The following is a 16,887-nucleotide window of genomic DNA, read 5'->3' as shown; positions in this document are numbered from 1 at the left end:
ACCCCCAGGGAGTTAGGTCGATCTAAAACTTAATCTTTAGATCGATCTAAACCTCTGGGAAAGCACCCTTAAACATTACTTACAGTGCTGCATTGTAAGCCCTTAATTATTACTAAAAGTTATGGAGGGTACTTACGCAGTTTGTCATCCACATTTGCAAACATTTTATTTTTCTGTGTTTTTGAAAACTCACTTATGCGACGACTTTGATCAAATACAAGGGAGGAGGCATTCTAGGAAAATTTATGTGAGAGTCCTGAACTCAATATAAGGCAGTACATGTACAGTACCGTTCTAGGACAGTTTCTCTTTGAGAGAAAATCTATGGAATACAATACGTGGCTAAGTGGTGAAAGCTAGGTCAGTAAATTAAAAAAAAAACTAGATAAACATTGGAGTGGGCAAAGGGGTTCTTTAATTGCAAAACTTTTCCAGCCTCAAGAGTGCAAGAAGTAAAACAAATAAACTCAGAAAGTCTAGAGTCTGACGAAGAGAATGCTTGGCCCTGTGTCAAAAACCACCATAATTAGTAATAAGTAATGCCTCAACTATTCAAGTAAAAAATGTTGCAATTTAGTTAATCTGGTAATAACATAAGTAACTTTATAAGAAACTTAAAGCCCATTCAAATACTGTACAATGCCAGCTGAGGTTATTTTAGGAGTGTTACTATGTACATATAAAATTAATATGAAACCACTTAAATTATATTCTCAAACAAACTTTTTGCTGATCTCTTAATCATTACATTCAAGTGGCATCATAGGAGACTTGATCTCCTCAATCAAAAAAAAACAACAACAACTGAATTAAGGGGTAATGCCAAAGATGGATTTATTGTCAGTGAGCAATGTTGGACTCAAATAAATAACTCAACTGCCGTCTTCAAAGCAAAAGGTGTATTTATTCAATTTTCAATCAGATATTTATAATAAATCTGCAATCAAAATAATTTTTCTCGTGTAGATTTTCCATTTTCCACTGAGAAACTCTAGAAGGCAACCCTCACACATACCAAATGGATGCCAGCACATCTTTAATGATACAGTATGTGTGAAAAGAGTATATCCACAATGACTCAGCTTTGTACCAAATAAACTTCATCATGTTTTGTCAAATCTCAAAAATGTAAAAAGCCATGCACTTTTAAGTTTATATGTCATAATCGTCGTTTTTTTAAGGATACGACAGTTTTTCTCTGGAATGTCCATTTTATGATCCATTCAGTTTCATCTGCTCCAGTTCAGCACAGGTGTTTTTTCAGCTTTCATACAATCATTTAATCTGAATTGTTCAGGATTAGTCGAAATAAATCATTAACCACTAGAAGACCGTCACCTTCTTGCTTCAGGTGAAATATCTGAGTGAAGCCATGAATAGGATCATCGTCAGTCTGAAATAAATAAAACATATGTTTCAGCTTGATAAACAAAGCTGACTTTACTTGATGTGTACAGATATGTGTACTGAAGGGCACTGATGTTTTTAATGACTGGTCATTTATAAATGCCTAAGCTTGTCATTTTCAAGGTATTCTCCACGTTTGCACAAAATAATTCATTATGGAGGGCAGCTGTTTATGAAGATCCATCTGGTTTAAGCACAGTGCTTCAGTTAAGAGCCCATGGGGAGTTAATGCCCAGTATGAGACAGTACTAGTAATTGTGAACACATCCTTAAACATCAAATCCACGTGGAGTGACAGGTTAAGCAATTATTTGGAGGAGGACATTTTGCCCTTTTCTCGAGGAAAATTAATTTTAAAAGAGTACCTTACATTAAAATATACATGGCTGTCACAAGTGTAATGACATCAGTTGGTTACCCTTTGATATCAGGGACTTCTTAAAATAATATGAAATATCAGCAATATAAACATTTTGTTACAGACTACTAGCACTGTATGTGATACAGTCATGTCATTATTCCCTGTTGTTTCAGCAAAGAGCAGTCAAAGGTTAAAAGACCCTTAAAAAGTGCAGGAATTATTTAAATAAAACCTTTTATCTATTTCAGAAATTTCAGACAAGTGTTTGAAATGTAAAGAAATTTGATAACTTAGTCAAATTGGACATGAATCACTACAAAAAATCAAACCCCCAAATCTGAAAAAAGGAACCAGGTTTCAATGGAGTTGAACCAAAACTGATGACCACAAAGAGGAAGGAGGAAGAGGAAGGAAGGGTGGGGGTAATAAAAAGAACCCACAACTTACTTTTATTTTTCCTACAATCAATGTAATAATTCCACCATCAACTGTCGCCTGACTGTCTATTGTTGTAATCGAATGCTGAATCTTTTGAAAAGGCAATGACTGAAACAAAAGATGTGCCAGCATAGTAAACATTTACAAGCAAGATTTAGGAGTATATATTCTTTTAATATTAGTGCTCAGTAAATATATTTAATTACAAAAGATTTTTTGATGGAGAAAAACAATGTGGGTAATAGACTACGCAACACAGACACACACACACACACACAGACACACATACACACACACACTAGTGATGTGAAAAGGGCACCAAGTCTGCATCTCTGACTACGCATGATCACGAGGGATGTTCAAACCATATATACAAGTAAACTTAAGTATTTTACCGTGAATTTTGCAACAATAGCTTGTGGGCCAGAAAACGGCTGTCCCTCAAAAGTCAGCTGTGCATCTGCCTGAAAGTAAGACAAAACATGGGTAAGTTTGGACGCACACTGCACATTTGAAAACTTCTCAAAGTCACTTTTTGTATCTAATCATTCAACAAAGCTACTGATCTTTTCCATTTGAGACTCTAAAAACTGTTAAAAACCTTGTCAGTTCCTTCTGAAATGTACAGGAAGACGGGGGAGGGGGTCACTTTCAAAAAAATTTAAAGGTGCATTTCAATCTAGTTGCTGCATCAAATCATCAGTGTTCATTCTACGGCGTGACCTTGCGCCATTTACGCATTAAAGTTTGTTTACTATTGTCAGCTATATGAATGAAGTAGTTAGCTTACATTTGGCAATGGAATGATCTAAAGAAGTTATACTTATTTAAGTGTATACAATTACAATTTATGTAAAACTGTAGTTTAGAGAGCTTGTAAAATGTAACTGTACACATTTTAATGCTCAATAAAATTATTATTATTATTTATTAAAGTAGATGGTGCAACCTGCAATTTGGACCGCTCCTCCAAGTTTTAAATAGAATAGCAATGGTCTCCTATTTTTAATTTTGTGTCGAATTTGTGAATAGTTCAGAGCTTGTTTTCGCTCTTAATACTTGGGCGAAAAGATGCACTTTCCTGAACTTAATGTTTGACGACGTCATTAGTTTCATGCAAATCGGCAGTGATAATCTTTTCGTGACGTTCTAGATTTCTGAAACAAATGTCAATATTGTGAGGAGGGTGAGAGGCGTGGCTTTAGATAATTTGCTGTATTAAGACAGGAATTAATGCAACATGTGTTCTAAGGCCCGTATCGTGACACTTTTATTACAATCTTTTAATGTCACTAGTGGTAGTGGTAGTGGAAATAGCTGTGGTACGTGTGTTTTGGAATTCAGTGCAGTAATATTCTCAAGCGTGTCAAAAGCTCAGTATGTCCAGTATGTTCAATATACTCACGTGGTAAAACGGACCAACGTTTGCTCTTGAACTGTCAAACGTGTTGAAATAATTGGTAAGGAAAGTCGTAGCAATGCTTTCTATCGGTGCCCCCTGACACACACCCACGTCAAACCTAGGGTCCAACATAAGACAGATGAAAAGGATTAAAAACGCGGCTTGTCGTCTTTGGGCCATATTTAATTTACAGATAGCTAGTCCACGTAGCATTTTCATGCGCGCGCACAATAGGGCTTTTGTTATATGCAGAATAATTTGCCAGTTTTTATGATAATGTGAATTGGTATAGCGTAAGCGGATGCTCCCATATATTCTAGCTGCGGTTTTGATGGTCGAAAACATGATCATTAAAGGTGGGGAAAGTAATAAATTTGTTTTTCATCTTTTGTTAAAATGAGTGGCAGGAACGGTGCGCAACAGGTGTCGTTGTAGTCCTCTGCTGTTCACACAAAGCATCGGTATGTTAGGGTGACTTACCGGGTGCTTGTATACAAAACCTGGCCCAGTAGCTCCAAAGCATTGCGACCGAGCGCAAGCGTCTCGATTCCATAACTAGCCCATACTCGTCCTTTATAATACATTGTAGCCTCTATGTGATATCGCTATTCGCAATACGTGATGCTTTCGAGTTACGGAGCCCTGTTTAAAACTTGCGCAGTGCCAGAACTAAAAAGGAGGCTGATGCACAGAAACGCGTCATCTGCAGGGAAGAAGAAGAGTTAAATGGACGTTGAATCAAGCAATGAAATATTTTATTTCTCAGTTTAAATATGATGCGCTGTACAACTCCACTTCATCTTATCGTCCGAAACTTGGTTGAATTTCCTTGGTCTCAGTTTTAATAGGTGATAGGTGTGACTGAAATGCGCAATACACTGCAAAACAGCGCAACACAGCGCAATACACTTGATAACACAAGTCCAGTTGCAAGTAAACACAGGAAAGGGTAATCTCAAATAAAATAGGGTGATATAAAAGAAAAATATAGTACGTACATAGTAATTAATATTGCTGATACAACTTGACAATTTTTTCATTGTTTGGTCAGCCGCCATGTTGGCGAGTAGCTCTTCTTGGCCAGTAATATATCCAAGAAGAGCCACTCGCCAACATGGCTGCCAACCCGACAATATAAAAGTCTTGCTGATTTGTTAAGTTATATCAACGATATTACTTACCTAGTAATATAGGTTGTTTTTTTTTTATCACCCTACTTTGCTAAGAATGGTCATTTCTTTTGTGTAATTGCAACTGGATTTGATTTTTTTAAGTGTATTGCACTGTGTTGCGCTGTATTGCGATGTATTGCGCATTTCAGTCACACCGTTAATGGTTTTAAATGGGATAATTAATACGTACGCGGATGTCATCCATAAAATTAAAGCATTGTGGCCTTACAAATTCTTCACAGTACCAGCTGATAGGTTTAGACGTGATAAATGGCTTGCAGCGATCAACAGGACAAGGATAATATAAATAGAGATGACAAAAGTAAATGTAAACTTCATAGTATACGAAATGTACATGTACTTACGTTTTCTTTACTGATTTATATGGCAAAAATGAATTTTAAACTTCTGAAAATATTCCCCTTGTCAGTAAAAGTTTACTACACAAAAGAGTGCAGACTGTGATAAGTGTTACTGTCAGTGTTGCTGACAATACGGTAATGTGCCATGAATTTCGAACAGTAGAAAATAATTAAATTTGGGAAAAGATCGTTCTGGCCGAAATTCATGAAATGGAGGTGCTCAGAACTTCCGAAAGTTCGAATTTCATGGAATTCTGTCAATTTTGACCGGAAGTTGTCTGTTCGTCGCTAGGCCTTCTGTTATCTTCTCCCGACGATCTATTTAGAGTTACCATAATGTATGATGTGTGAGTGTCGGTAATTGCGACCAAAGGTATACACGTACTTTCACCCGATCACTGTGTATGGCCCATAGATAGAGCGGTACTGTTGTCTAGGGCCGCAAAACAGCATCGTTATCAGTAGTGTCGTTTTTCAAAAGCGATTCTGGCAGCCAGAAACTAGTGTCGTTTTTCAAAAACGATCCTGGCGCTCAGAACGGGAGTGGACGGAGGGAGAGACGGCCGACGATTAGCGTCTGCCACGACCAGATAACCTTTACTTTGGAAGCTTAGTGTTACCGTTGCTCCTTTCCGTGCACTGAAACCGAGACGACAGCCGATCAGTGTCTATGGCGCACGTGCAGGTAGCCTTCATCTGCGATAAGAGTCTTCCGCGACCAGGTTCGTTGCCTTTACCGTTAAAGTCGGGTGGAGCTTTACGCGCGAATGTGTCCTCATCTCGCCGTTCGCGGGTCGGTGTCTCCGACGCATACGTAGCCTTCCCTGCAGAAGCCGGCCTCGGCACTACGGCCTCTCCTCCGTGCGGGGAGGCCACTACGACCGCAGATCGGTATGTGCGGCGCACAGGTAGCCTTCGCCACGGCAGCCGAACTGTGTATTACGGTCTCTCTCCGTCGTGCGCTGCGAGCAAGATGACCGCTGATTGTTGTCTGCGATCAAATATACTAGGTTTGGGGGGTGTGGGGGGGGGGGGGTGGTGCAGGGCCGTTTTTTTTTTTTTTTCGCTCAGGCAACCCATTCTTAACCAGCAGCATCAACTGATTTCCTGGCGCATAGTTGCGTCAATGTACGCATTTGAAAAGCGTGTACGTTTTGTCATTGAAACCATCTTCAAACAAACGCGAGAGATAGGTAATCTAGAGTAAACCGAAAAGGCAGTTTTTATATTCGTTCAAGGGACTAGAAGATCGTCAATGGGAGATAGTGAGCGATCTGAGCGCGACAATAAGCCAATTTCCACACTAGTTCAAGGGACTTCGTTACTATATTCGTCAGCAAGAGATCGTCAGCGATCCGAGCAAGCATAGAAGCTTGGACTTTTTGTCCATGCTAGAAGGCAATTTTCATGTAGTCAGCAGGATATGGTTTGCTGGTTTGCGACAGGGGCGTAACCAGGCATACGCACGGATACACTGTGCGTATATAATTTTTTGGCCAACCATGATATTATTCTCTATAAATCTAGTGTACTTTTCAAGGAATATTATCGAAAATCCCCTTCGATTATAAGTTAATGTCACCTGAATGTACAAATTCTCTGTATAATTTATATATGCACCATTGTTCTGACACCCCTTTTCGTTTGCTTTCACAGAACTGAGGTAAACAATACAGTTACCATCTGAAGTCCGATCTTAATCGTCCATCTAGCTGGAACTTGCTTTACCTCTTAATTAGAGGGTAAAGTGCCCTTCAGCTCACAGGTAGCTTTTGTCTTGAGTGTATCGAACGCGATATTTATCTCAGATAAAAATCTACCTGTGTGTTATTTTCAAAGAGCTGCTCCAGCAGACCTGGGGGCACTAGATAAATCTGATCATCGGGCTAAACAAGGAGCCAGAGAAACAAAGGAAGATTGACTTTTCCTGCAAAGTGTCAAAGAATTTTGACACGGACTTGATCCAGCATAACCCTCCAAACTAACGGGGTGGCATGGGCATTTTTTACAAAATTTACAAACAAACTTAGATATATTACAATTTTATCCTTTAATATAATTTTATGAGGCATGCACCCACATGTAAGCTGGGTGATGTAAGTAAGCCCCTAGTTAAATAAATATACCCTTATGATCAAGGCTTTTCCAAGCGAACCGTCCAGTCGTCATTTGGACGGCCGCTGACATCACCGGACGGCCTGTATTTTCAAAGACGGCTAGACGGCCTGCGACTTTTTTTTAATGACGTCTTGGCTTGTCGGGGCAGCCGTGGACGTTATAAGAAATTTTCTTAGAGTAATTTGACGTACCTAGCTTTTATGATGCGTCACAGATGAATGGTACTACTTTGTAGTGTACGCTGATATTCAGTTACGACGAAACGACTTCCTAAAGCTTACAAAACACAATAAAATGTTGCTATGAACTTTAAGATACACATTCCACGCCGTATGCAGCAGTGACAAGAGTGACCTTCATGCGGTACAAAACACTAAGCAAACTACAGGCCAATTTGTGAAAGGGGACACCTTCCGGACCTTCATACGCACGGCAACTGACAAAGCTGATTGACAAAAAGGAAAATTTCAAATTTTCAGGGAGAGATCGTTCGCAATCCGAGAGAGACCAGGAGGCAATTTTCATATTTGTTAAAGAGACTTCGTAAGCCAAAGGGCGAGAAGAGAACGCATATTTCGTATCGTCAGCGTCGCAATCCGAGTGAAACGAGAAAGCTCATACTCGTTCAGTGGCTTTCGTTTGCGGAAGATCGTCAGCCGGAGATCGTTCTCGATTGTTTTTAACCCTCCATCCCTCCCCATTTATAATTTTTAAAAATATTTTTCATTTCATTGTACATTTCAAGGGACTTCATTAGCGGAAGATCGTCAGCTGGAGATCGTGAACGATCTGAGCGAGACAAGAAAGCAATAATGGTTATCTTTGTTGCAGCTCTTAATATTGCTCTTTTGTTCTGTTACTGAAGTCTCTACTGTTAACAATGCTATTGTGCGCCTCAGCAAAACTACAGATCGCTATCTCACACCGAATATTGCGGTAAAGAAACAACAGCCCGACAGTACAACTCTTAATAGATTCTCCTGTTATCTGAATGAATGGATATGACGATGTTGGTATGTTGGTTAGCGTCCTTAACTAACTGTACTGATCGTTATCTTGCACCTTGGGCCGCACACGTAGTACTCAGGTAAAGGTACGCTAGGGCAACATTGCCGACTGTTAGATCTTCATAAGCGCGAGAATAGCCCGGTGGCCGATTTTAAGGTGTACGAAATTCACGAAATGAAGATCGCGCAAAATTGCTTACTGGCCGAAATTCATGGTCCAGAAAAAACTCCAGACGGCCGATTTTAAGATCGTTCGAAATTCAAGAGCCGTTCGAAATTCATGGCACTTTACCGTATATGATACTGTACCTGCCACACATGCCGTAGCTTTAGGGGGGAATGCCGAAGGCTAGAAATGCCTTAAAAAATTAATATTTTTAACAGTTATAAGCAAATTCAAACGACGGCCACTCTTTTCCCACTGCCCTAAGGTATTGCTAACACCTGTCAACAGATATCGTTGTAGTTTGGGAGAAAAACGCAAAGAGGAGACCGGCCGATCTGCTGCTACATGTACTACTGTATATAGAGAAACATGTCATCCACTTACGGTTGTGCAATCACGGTTTTCTCGCCTGACGGGCACTTGTTTCAAGTGGAAAATGTCCAAGAGACAGTTCAAAAGGGATCAACAGCTGTAAGTTTCTTCATATTTGATGACACCACCACATTTGCTCAGTTAAATTTTGTCTTAAATAGCTGGTTGCATAACTTGCAAGGCGTCTGGTGACCAAATTTGCTAACACCTACCTGTACCTTGTATTTATAATATTATTGTACTCTGTCGTTAATTTTGGTAACCTAAAATATATGTTTTTTTTTCTACACTTTCAACTATGAGAACAATTATTTGATAATGTTAGTCAAGTGCCCCTTGTTAAACATTATATGAATGTTAAAATAAAATTGATCACAGAGCAAAGACTGGCAAATTATATAGTATAAAAGAATTATCAAATAATATCTTAACCACTAAAAGTTGTATTTTTTTTTGTGTGTGAAAACAATTTAGGAATAAAAGAGTGCTGAAATTTTGAGCATTTAGTTTGACAGATATTTCTGGAGATTACGAAATAATTGTGGCCTCTATTTTTCATATGTTGGAATCATTTACATAAAGATGAAAACAAGAAAACTTTGGTCACAAAGTTCGGTAATCCATTCCCTTATTCATATGAAACTGCTTTCATTATATTCCCAAACAGAAAAAAAATTTGCGGATCTCTTAATTATTACATTCAAAAGGCATCATGTATGGCTCAATTGATCTCATGTAAGAAGAGTACAACAACTGAAGGGGTAATGCCAAAGATGGATTTATTGTCAGTGAGCAAAGTTGGACTCAAATAAATAACTCAACTGCCGTCTTCATAGCAAAAGGTGTCTTTATTCAATTTTCAATCAGACATTTATAATAAATCGACAATCAAAATAATTTTCTTGTGTAAATTTAATTTTCCATTTTCCACCGAGAAACTCTAAAAGGCAACCCTCACACACACCAAATGGATGCCAGCACATTTTTTACAATATAGTATGTGTGAAGAGAACATTTCCACAATGACTCAGCTTTGTACCAAATAAACTTCATCATATTTTGTCAAATCTCAAAAATGTAAAAAAAAAAAACATGCAGCTTTAAGTTTATATTTCACAATCGTCTTCTTTTAGGATACAACAGTTTTTCTCTGGAATGTCCATTTCACGATCCATTCAGTTTCATCTGCTCCAGTTCAGCACAGGTGTTTTTTCGGCTTTCACACAACCATTTCCTCATAATTGTGCTAGTTTAGTCGCCATATGTCGTTCAACAATACATAAACCCCATTTACAGCTGGCTTCAGGTAAAATGTACGGACAAAGGCAATGGGAGTCATATCATCAATCTGAAATAAATAATGAATTATAAATTTTAGCTTGATAAAACAAAGCTGACTATACTTGGTGTATACAGGGCGTTAATGTTTTTATAATGACTGGCCATGAGTTTATAAATGCCTATAAGCTTGTTACTTTCAAGGTACACTCCACATGTTAGCACTGTATAAAATGAATTTGATATGTAGGATGTGCTTACCCGTGAAAGAAAAGGCCTCAAAAACTAAAATACCAAAAGACCAGTTTGCTGCGATGTGGCACCTTTCTAATTTTTATCTTGCCTTATTAAGAAAAGTGTCATAACAGAGATTTTCTTGGGGTAAACGACAATTTTCCCATAGTTACCAGTGGATTTAGCGAATCCGTTCAAACAATTTGGTCATTTTTTAAAAGTGTGTTTAACTGCATTAATTTCTTACGAGAGTACGGAGGCTAGCCGTCTTTGAAGGTTCACCCTGGTACAGTGCTTCATTTAGAGTCCCTGGGGAATTAGTGCGTAGTAGCTAAAACGATCGATTAATTACGAACGCATCTCTCAACATCAATTCCAAGCGCAGAGACAGCTTGGGCAATTATTTGCGAGGAGGAAATTTTGTCCTTTTGTTGAAGAAAATTAATTTTAGGAGGTAAATCCCGTGGAAAGTACTTTACATTAAAATTACATTACAGAGCTGTCACAAGTGTAATGACATCAGTTGGTTACCCTTTGATATCAGGGGCTTTTTAAAATAATATGAATTATCAGCAATATAAAAATTTTGTTACAGACAGGGGCGGATCCATATATATTCCGAAACTCTTCCAAATTATCTTTGTTCATCCATCCTCCAGTTTTGACCGTCTTCCGACAGAAAATATTAGATACACGTCAATGTAAACAATATGACCGTCTTCCGTAAGATCCAGAAGATCGGCGGATTTACCCCTGACAGACTACTAGCGCAGTACGTGATACAGTCATGCCATTATACCCTGTTGTTTCTTTGACCATAGAACGGCTAAAAGGCCCTTAAAAGTGCAGAAATTGTTTCAATCAAGCCTTTTTTCCATTTAAGAAAATTCAGACAAGTGTTTGAAACGTGAAGAAATCCGATAATTTATGCAAATCGGCCAAGAAACTGCAAAAAATCAAATTCCCCGAATCTGAGAAAAAAAGGAACATGCTAAGACTTTAATGAAGTTGAACTAAAACCGTTAGAGATGATGACCACAAAGCCCCTACACAATGGGGAAGAAGGAAGGGTCAGGGGCGGATCCAAATTTCAATAGGTGATCAGAAATCGAAGGAGGGGGGGGGGGGCAGGACCCCCCCTGACCTCCCTCTAAATCCGCCACTGAGGGTGGGGGTAATAAAAGAACCCACTTACTTTCATTTGTCCTACAACCAATGTAATTATTCCACCATCAGTGGTTGTCTGACTGTCTATTGTTGTAATCGTATGTTGAATATTTTGAAAAGGTAATGCCTGAAACAAAAGATGTGACAACATAGTAGGCCTATACATTAACAGAAAACGTTTAATAAGTCTTATTTTTTTAGTATAAGTGCTCATTAATATCCTATATTTCATTATAAATATAACTGAATTTATTTGATCAAGAAAACAATGTGGGCAATTCTTTTAGAAAAAAAACTAGTAATGTGAGAAGGGCACCATAACCAAGTCTGCGCATAATATTTTAATCAACATTTGTAAGAACTTTTTTTTTTTTGCAGTGTGTGAATGGTTTGTGGAAGGTGTCTTTGTCTCTCATTGTGCTGTAGATGTCCTGTATTTATTTTCGCGAAAAGAAAGTCTGCGCATCTCTGCACATGCTCACGAGGGATGTTGAAACCATTCTTCATATTTGTAAACCTAAGTATTTTACCTTCAAATTTGCAACAATTGCCTGTCGACCAGAGACCAGTTGTCCTTCAAAAGTCAGCAGTGCATATGTCTGAAAGTAATACGAAACATGGTACAAAGCTACTGATCTTTTCAACTTGAGATTCTAAAACCTGTAAAAACCTCTTCTAAGGCTGCGTTCACATGAAAAATCTATTTTCTAAAAATCTATTTGCGGTATCTTGTGATCACGGTCTGTGCCCTGAATACCCCGCGGCATAATTACTGGCAGCGCCGAGAATTAATTACAGCTTTGGAAGTAATTGGCTCGCGCTGCCCGTAATTACGCCGTGGGGTATTCAGGGCACAGACCATGATCACAAGATACCGCAAATTATCTGAACACAGATTTAGTACGTTCAGATAATTTATTAAATTATGACAGGAATTCACGACAAAAGGTGTTCTTAGGCCCGTATGGCATCACCTTTACTACGGTCTGTTAATGTCACCATAGTGATTGCGGAAATAGCTGAGATGCGCGTGTTTTGGAATTCAGTGCAGTAATATTCTCAAGTGTGTCAAAATGTATGTTCCGAGTGCATATCTACACGTCCACCATACTGGGTTATCATCTTTGAAAGTCTGTCAAAATATGCCTATGTGTTGAATTACAGTGGGGGTGCTTTCATGTGAAAGGGGATGGATTCGTCTTATTATAACAAACAACTTTGCGTTTCCAAACATTGCTGTGTATTCTGAACTTTTTAAATCTTAGCCGAAAATGATTCTGAAAAAGCGCTTTAATCTGGGACGCAGACATTCCAGTCTTATCTGTTTTGTAGCTGTACGTTATGGAAAAGAAAGCTCTCAGAATAGTATTGTCATATTTTTGGTCATCTCAAGGGTCATTTAGAACACACTAGAGAAATACAAAAAAAAAAAATGTTTTTCGTCACAAATTTTGATGGGCGAAGAAAACGGGTAATTGTACGTTAGCATTGTTTCCGTTTTAAACTTCAGTACAAAACCTTTCATCTGAGCGTGTAATACAGATGTTACATGACCCAATCCTGTTTCGATTCCTTCAGAAACGCACGAAGTTTCGTGTTCCCATTTAGAATCGGCCCAATGACCTAGCGTACATAGTGGAAACTTCCAATGATGACATAATGGCCCGGTCACGTGGATGTTAAATGAAACTAATCAAATTAGCTATATCCGGTTTGGGAGATATTTAGCATTTAATTCTGCAAATTTTAGACAAGGTGCAATCCGACGACGGCCATACCCTTGTGCAAAATTTGCAGAATTAAATGCTAAATATCTCTCAATCCGAAGGAATTATGGGAAAAGTTCTATTGATGGCTGCTGAAAGTCATATGTGGAGATTTCAAATATGCCCTTGGATTTGACCTTTGACCTGTATTTCAAGGTCAAACGGGCCACTTTCTAAAAATCGTAAGCTTCTGCAAAAAAATATATACATATATATATCAGACCCGTAGCCAGCAATTTCAAAAGGGGGGTTCTTTTTCTCAAAAAGTGGACCTTTTCCCATGAAAACTTCATGTTCCTAGATCAAATTTTATCCAGAGTGGACCTTTTCCCAGCAAAAGGGGCGGTTCTTTCGAACCCCCCGATCCCCCCCCTGCCTACGGGCCTGTATATATTTGTGCCGGTTTTCAGAAAGTACACAGGCCTAAGCTTTCATATTATAGTGGAGAGTTACAATTAGAGACTTCGTTCATCTTCGGGAGTTTGGGGTCAATCGGCCCATTTTCACGGGAGAAGCAGCCATTCAATGTCGAAACAGAAAACGCTCTCTTATTCTGGAACCGTAAATGCTACAAACTCTTGTTTTTTGCTTTTATAGAGCTTGTCAAGCTCAACGCTGCAGGTGATGTCCGTTTTTTTTAATACGGTTATCAAAAAGTACAACGTCGCAATATTTCGTGGTGAAAATAAAATGTGAAATAACTCCAAAATTAGCAGAAATACACCCATAGTTACTATTACACTTGAATAACTGTAACCTTGAAATTGATCTTTGACCTACTTTTCGCATGAACTGCACTTCACAAATTTGGATTTGAACTTTTGCTTTTCCCCATAATTTTGGTATAAATTGTAATTTTCAACAAAAATTTTGAGAACTCTTGTTTACTGCATTTTGTAGTGCTTGTCAAGCACTACACTGAAGGTGGTGTCCCTTTCTTGTTTTCCATACGAATTCGCTTACTCCAGCCGGTGGTACGATACCCGGAGGCGGTATGGCCTCTCTGATCCTCTAATTACATTTTTGTGTGCTTTACAATGTAATTTTTCATTTTGAAATATTTATCTCATACGAACAGCACGTTGTTATTCCTTTTAATTGTAAATGTGCGGGTCGAACGGTATATTTTCATAGACAAAAACTAGAATGTTTTAAATTCTCTATAAAATCTACACGCTTCGCATGAAATAACTTGTTTACATGACCAAGGTCATTCTAAGGTGACTCGTTCCACGCAAAAAAAAAAAAAAAAAAAAAAAAAAATTAATTTGGCAATTATTAGATATACTGTATACTGTTGCGCATTTTACGTGAATTTGCATCCAGAGAGTCTTTGGGCAACACACTTTTCGCTGTTTATCTCCCTAAGTGCACAGCGAAAAATGTGTTGCCCAAAGATTCTTTGAATGCAAATTTTTTCAAGACACATTTCCCCCTGATTCATATACCTGCCTAATATGAATGAATCTCAACTTCAATACTCACATGGTAGAACGAACCAATGTTTTCTTTTGCAGTCTCAAGTGTGCTGAAATAATTGTTAACGAATGTTTCTATTGATGTCCCTTGACACACACCCACGTCAAACCCAGGGTCCAACATAAGACAGATAAAAAGGATTAAAAACACCATGTGTCGCCTTTGAGCCATTTTTACAGTCGGATAACCCACGTAGCACTTCCATGCGCGTGTGTAACTGACCTTTTATCCCTGTAATAAAAAGATAGTCAGACCACACATATAATTTTATGGATGACATCCTCTGGAGACCCCGAAACCAAGGCGAGCCGTCGAAAAAAGGGCAATATAATAATAATAATAATAATAATAATAATAATAATAATAATAATGCTTAATTAAAGTAATACATAGTTGGAAACGCAAATTGAACCAAAGAGCATAATGTAGGCCAAACAAAGAACGCTGAGAACACTAGAGAGTCAGTAGTCTTCTGTTTTATATCCATGTATCAAACATCACAGTCCTTCTTCGCGCTGAGAATGTTTAAGAGCGCATTCTCAACGAATTAAGCCAGGCTTTACAAAGCCGGTGACCTAAAAATGGCGGACGTACATGAAAGAAAAACCGCCTAATCTTTTAATAGTCTCTCCGCCTCCCCACACGTCGTCCCTGCGGGGTACAGTAATTAAATCTCGGCTCTGTTCGCCATGCGGAAGCTACCTGAGAAATATTAAGTGCGCATGCACATCAGTTAAACTCGTGAAGAAAGCATGGCGGCTGAAGGCGATCGAAGGAAAAAAGCTCTTCTCTTCTATTATCTTTGAACCCGCAAGAAAATGCAGTAGTATCGAAGTAGCAAAGAAGCAGTAACGCAGTAGTGGTGTGGAGCATATTTGCAGTAGAAATGCAGTATAGCCTACTGCAATTCTACTTCAAAAATTACATAGGGTTGTATAGAGGAGGAGCATAAATGCAGTAGATTAGCAGCATGATAGAAGCATGTTTCAAATATGCTAATTAGCTCCCACATTGAAGCAGATTTGAAGCATGTTTGCAGTATGATTGCAGTAGTCTACTGCGCTGGAGTATCTACTTCATTTTCGTGCGGGAAAACAGAGACGAAAAAGGAATAATTTGGCCCGTAGAGCAGCAATGAATCGACTATCTACGGAGATAATATCACCAGAGATATTCACGGAAATATTAATGTTCGGAGCCGAGATTTAATTACTGTACCCCGCAGGGACGACGTGTGGGGAGGCGTGTGAGAGGCGGAGAGACTATTAAAAGATTAGGCGGTTTTTCTTTCATGTACGTCCGCCATTTTTAGGTCACCGGCTTTGTAAAGCCTGGCTTAATTCGTTGATAATGCGCTCTAAGAGTCTTCGCTCACCAGCTACAACTCTGTATCGTACCTAGAACTCAGTGTCCTAGATCAAGCAAAAATCTAAAATTACTAACATAATGTCTCCTGGTAAGCTTTTATGTGAATGTATTTTATCGAATGTAGACGATGCGGCCACAATCTTTGCATTCACGTTTGGCGGCAATTTGCATGTGTATGACCAAGACATTTTTGTGGCATTATGAGTGGGCACAGACGGTGACAGCAGTCTGTTCCGGAGTTCCACTTTTTTTTCAAAATGATTATTCAAAATAAAAAGAAATCGTGACCATTCAGTTCGCTTACTGGCTGGAAGCGGCGTACACAGCCAAGATTGAATATCCCTAAATATATATGCACACCCTCATGATGTGATGAAGAGTCCACAAAGCGCTTAATGGAGGGGGGGGGGGGGGGGGCGGCGCTACTTCATAGGTTGCATAGGTAAAGGTAGAAATAATAAGTATTATTACTGATGCATCTCTGAAGATCTACTTTACAGATGTCATATATAATCCAAGCTTTCGGCCCCTAGGCCTTCTTCGGGGATTATAATAATTGATAATCACTTTATTTCCGGGGGTCTTTGCATGTTCATGTCTGCAGTGCAAACTGTTACAATTCGGTTCATCTGAAGAGGAACTTGCCATAAGGTCGAAATGTCATGATCTTTGGTTCAACGCAAGGTCCATTCTTAGAATTATTTTCTCGTTATCTCAATTTCAAACTAAACAAATATGTTGGCGCAGTTCTAATGGACCTATCGAAGGCATTTGACAGTATACCACACAC

At 38.7% G+C, this 16,887-nt stretch overlaps 2 protein-coding genes across 2 annotated transcripts; both read right to left on the bottom strand.

Moving 5' to 3' along the window:
* Positions 1-884: 884 nt before the first annotated feature.
* LOC106157831 (nuclear transport factor 2) lies at positions 885-3,845 on the bottom strand. Its single transcript, XM_013533593.2, has 4 exons — positions 3,612-3,845; positions 2,602-2,670; positions 2,216-2,314; positions 885-1,393 (listed from the first exon to the last, which is right to left on the bottom strand). The coding sequence occupies exons 1-4, from the start codon at positions 3,825-3,827 to the stop codon at positions 1,280-1,282; spliced, it is 498 nt and encodes a 165-aa protein (XP_013389047.2). The 5' UTR covers positions 3,828-3,845; the 3' UTR covers positions 885-1,279.
* A 5,789-nt stretch (positions 3,846-9,634) lies between these two features.
* On the bottom strand, positions 9,635-14,970 carry LOC147762669 (uncharacterized). The gene is made up of 4 exons (XM_087011666.1): positions 14,736-14,970; positions 12,015-12,083; positions 11,513-11,611; positions 9,635-10,153 (listed from the first exon to the last, which is right to left on the bottom strand). Exons 1-4 carry the CDS (start codon positions 14,898-14,900, stop codon positions 10,052-10,054), a joined length of 435 nt encoding a protein of 144 aa, XP_086867792.1. The 5' UTR covers positions 14,901-14,970; the 3' UTR covers positions 9,635-10,051.
* Positions 14,971-16,887: the final 1,917 nt, after the last annotated feature.

This window comes from Lingula anatina, chromosome 4 (assembly GCF_051362555.1).
Source record: "Lingula anatina isolate TDL-2025a chromosome 4, LinAna3.0, whole genome shotgun sequence".
Lineage (NCBI taxonomy): Eukaryota > Metazoa > Brachiopoda > Lingulata > Lingulida > Lingulidae > Lingula > Lingula anatina.
This window is presented reverse-complemented; position numbering and strand designations above follow the sequence as displayed.

What these genes read in the sequence shown, in the direction of transcription:
- LOC147762669 (XM_087011666.1), bottom strand. Translation starts at nt 14,900, where the DNA reads ATGGCTCAAAGGCGACACATGGTGTTTTTAATCCTTTTTATCTGTCTT. An exon ending in ACATTGGTTCGTTCTACCAT is followed by an intron (nt 12,084 to 14,735) that starts GTGAGTATTGAA and finishes TATTACTTTCAG; the next exon opens with ACATATGCACTGCTGACTTT. An exon ending in TGGTTGTAGGACAAATGAAA is followed by an intron (nt 10,154 to 11,512) that starts GTAAGTGGGTTC and finishes TATTTATTTCAG; the next exon opens with ATTGATGATATGACTCCCAT.
- LOC106157831 (XM_013533593.2), bottom strand. Translation starts at nt 3,827, where the DNA reads ATGAAAATGCTACGTGGACTAGCTATCTGTAAATTAAATATGGCCCAA. An exon ending in ACGTTGGTCCGTTTTACCAC is followed by an intron (nt 2,671 to 3,611) that starts GTGAGTATATTG and finishes TCTTACTTTCAG; the next exon opens with GCAGATGCACAGCTGACTTT. An exon ending in TGATTGTAGGAAAAATAAAA is followed by an intron (nt 1,394 to 2,215) that starts GTAAGTTGTGGG and finishes TATTTATTTCAG; the next exon opens with ACTGACGATGATCCTATTCA.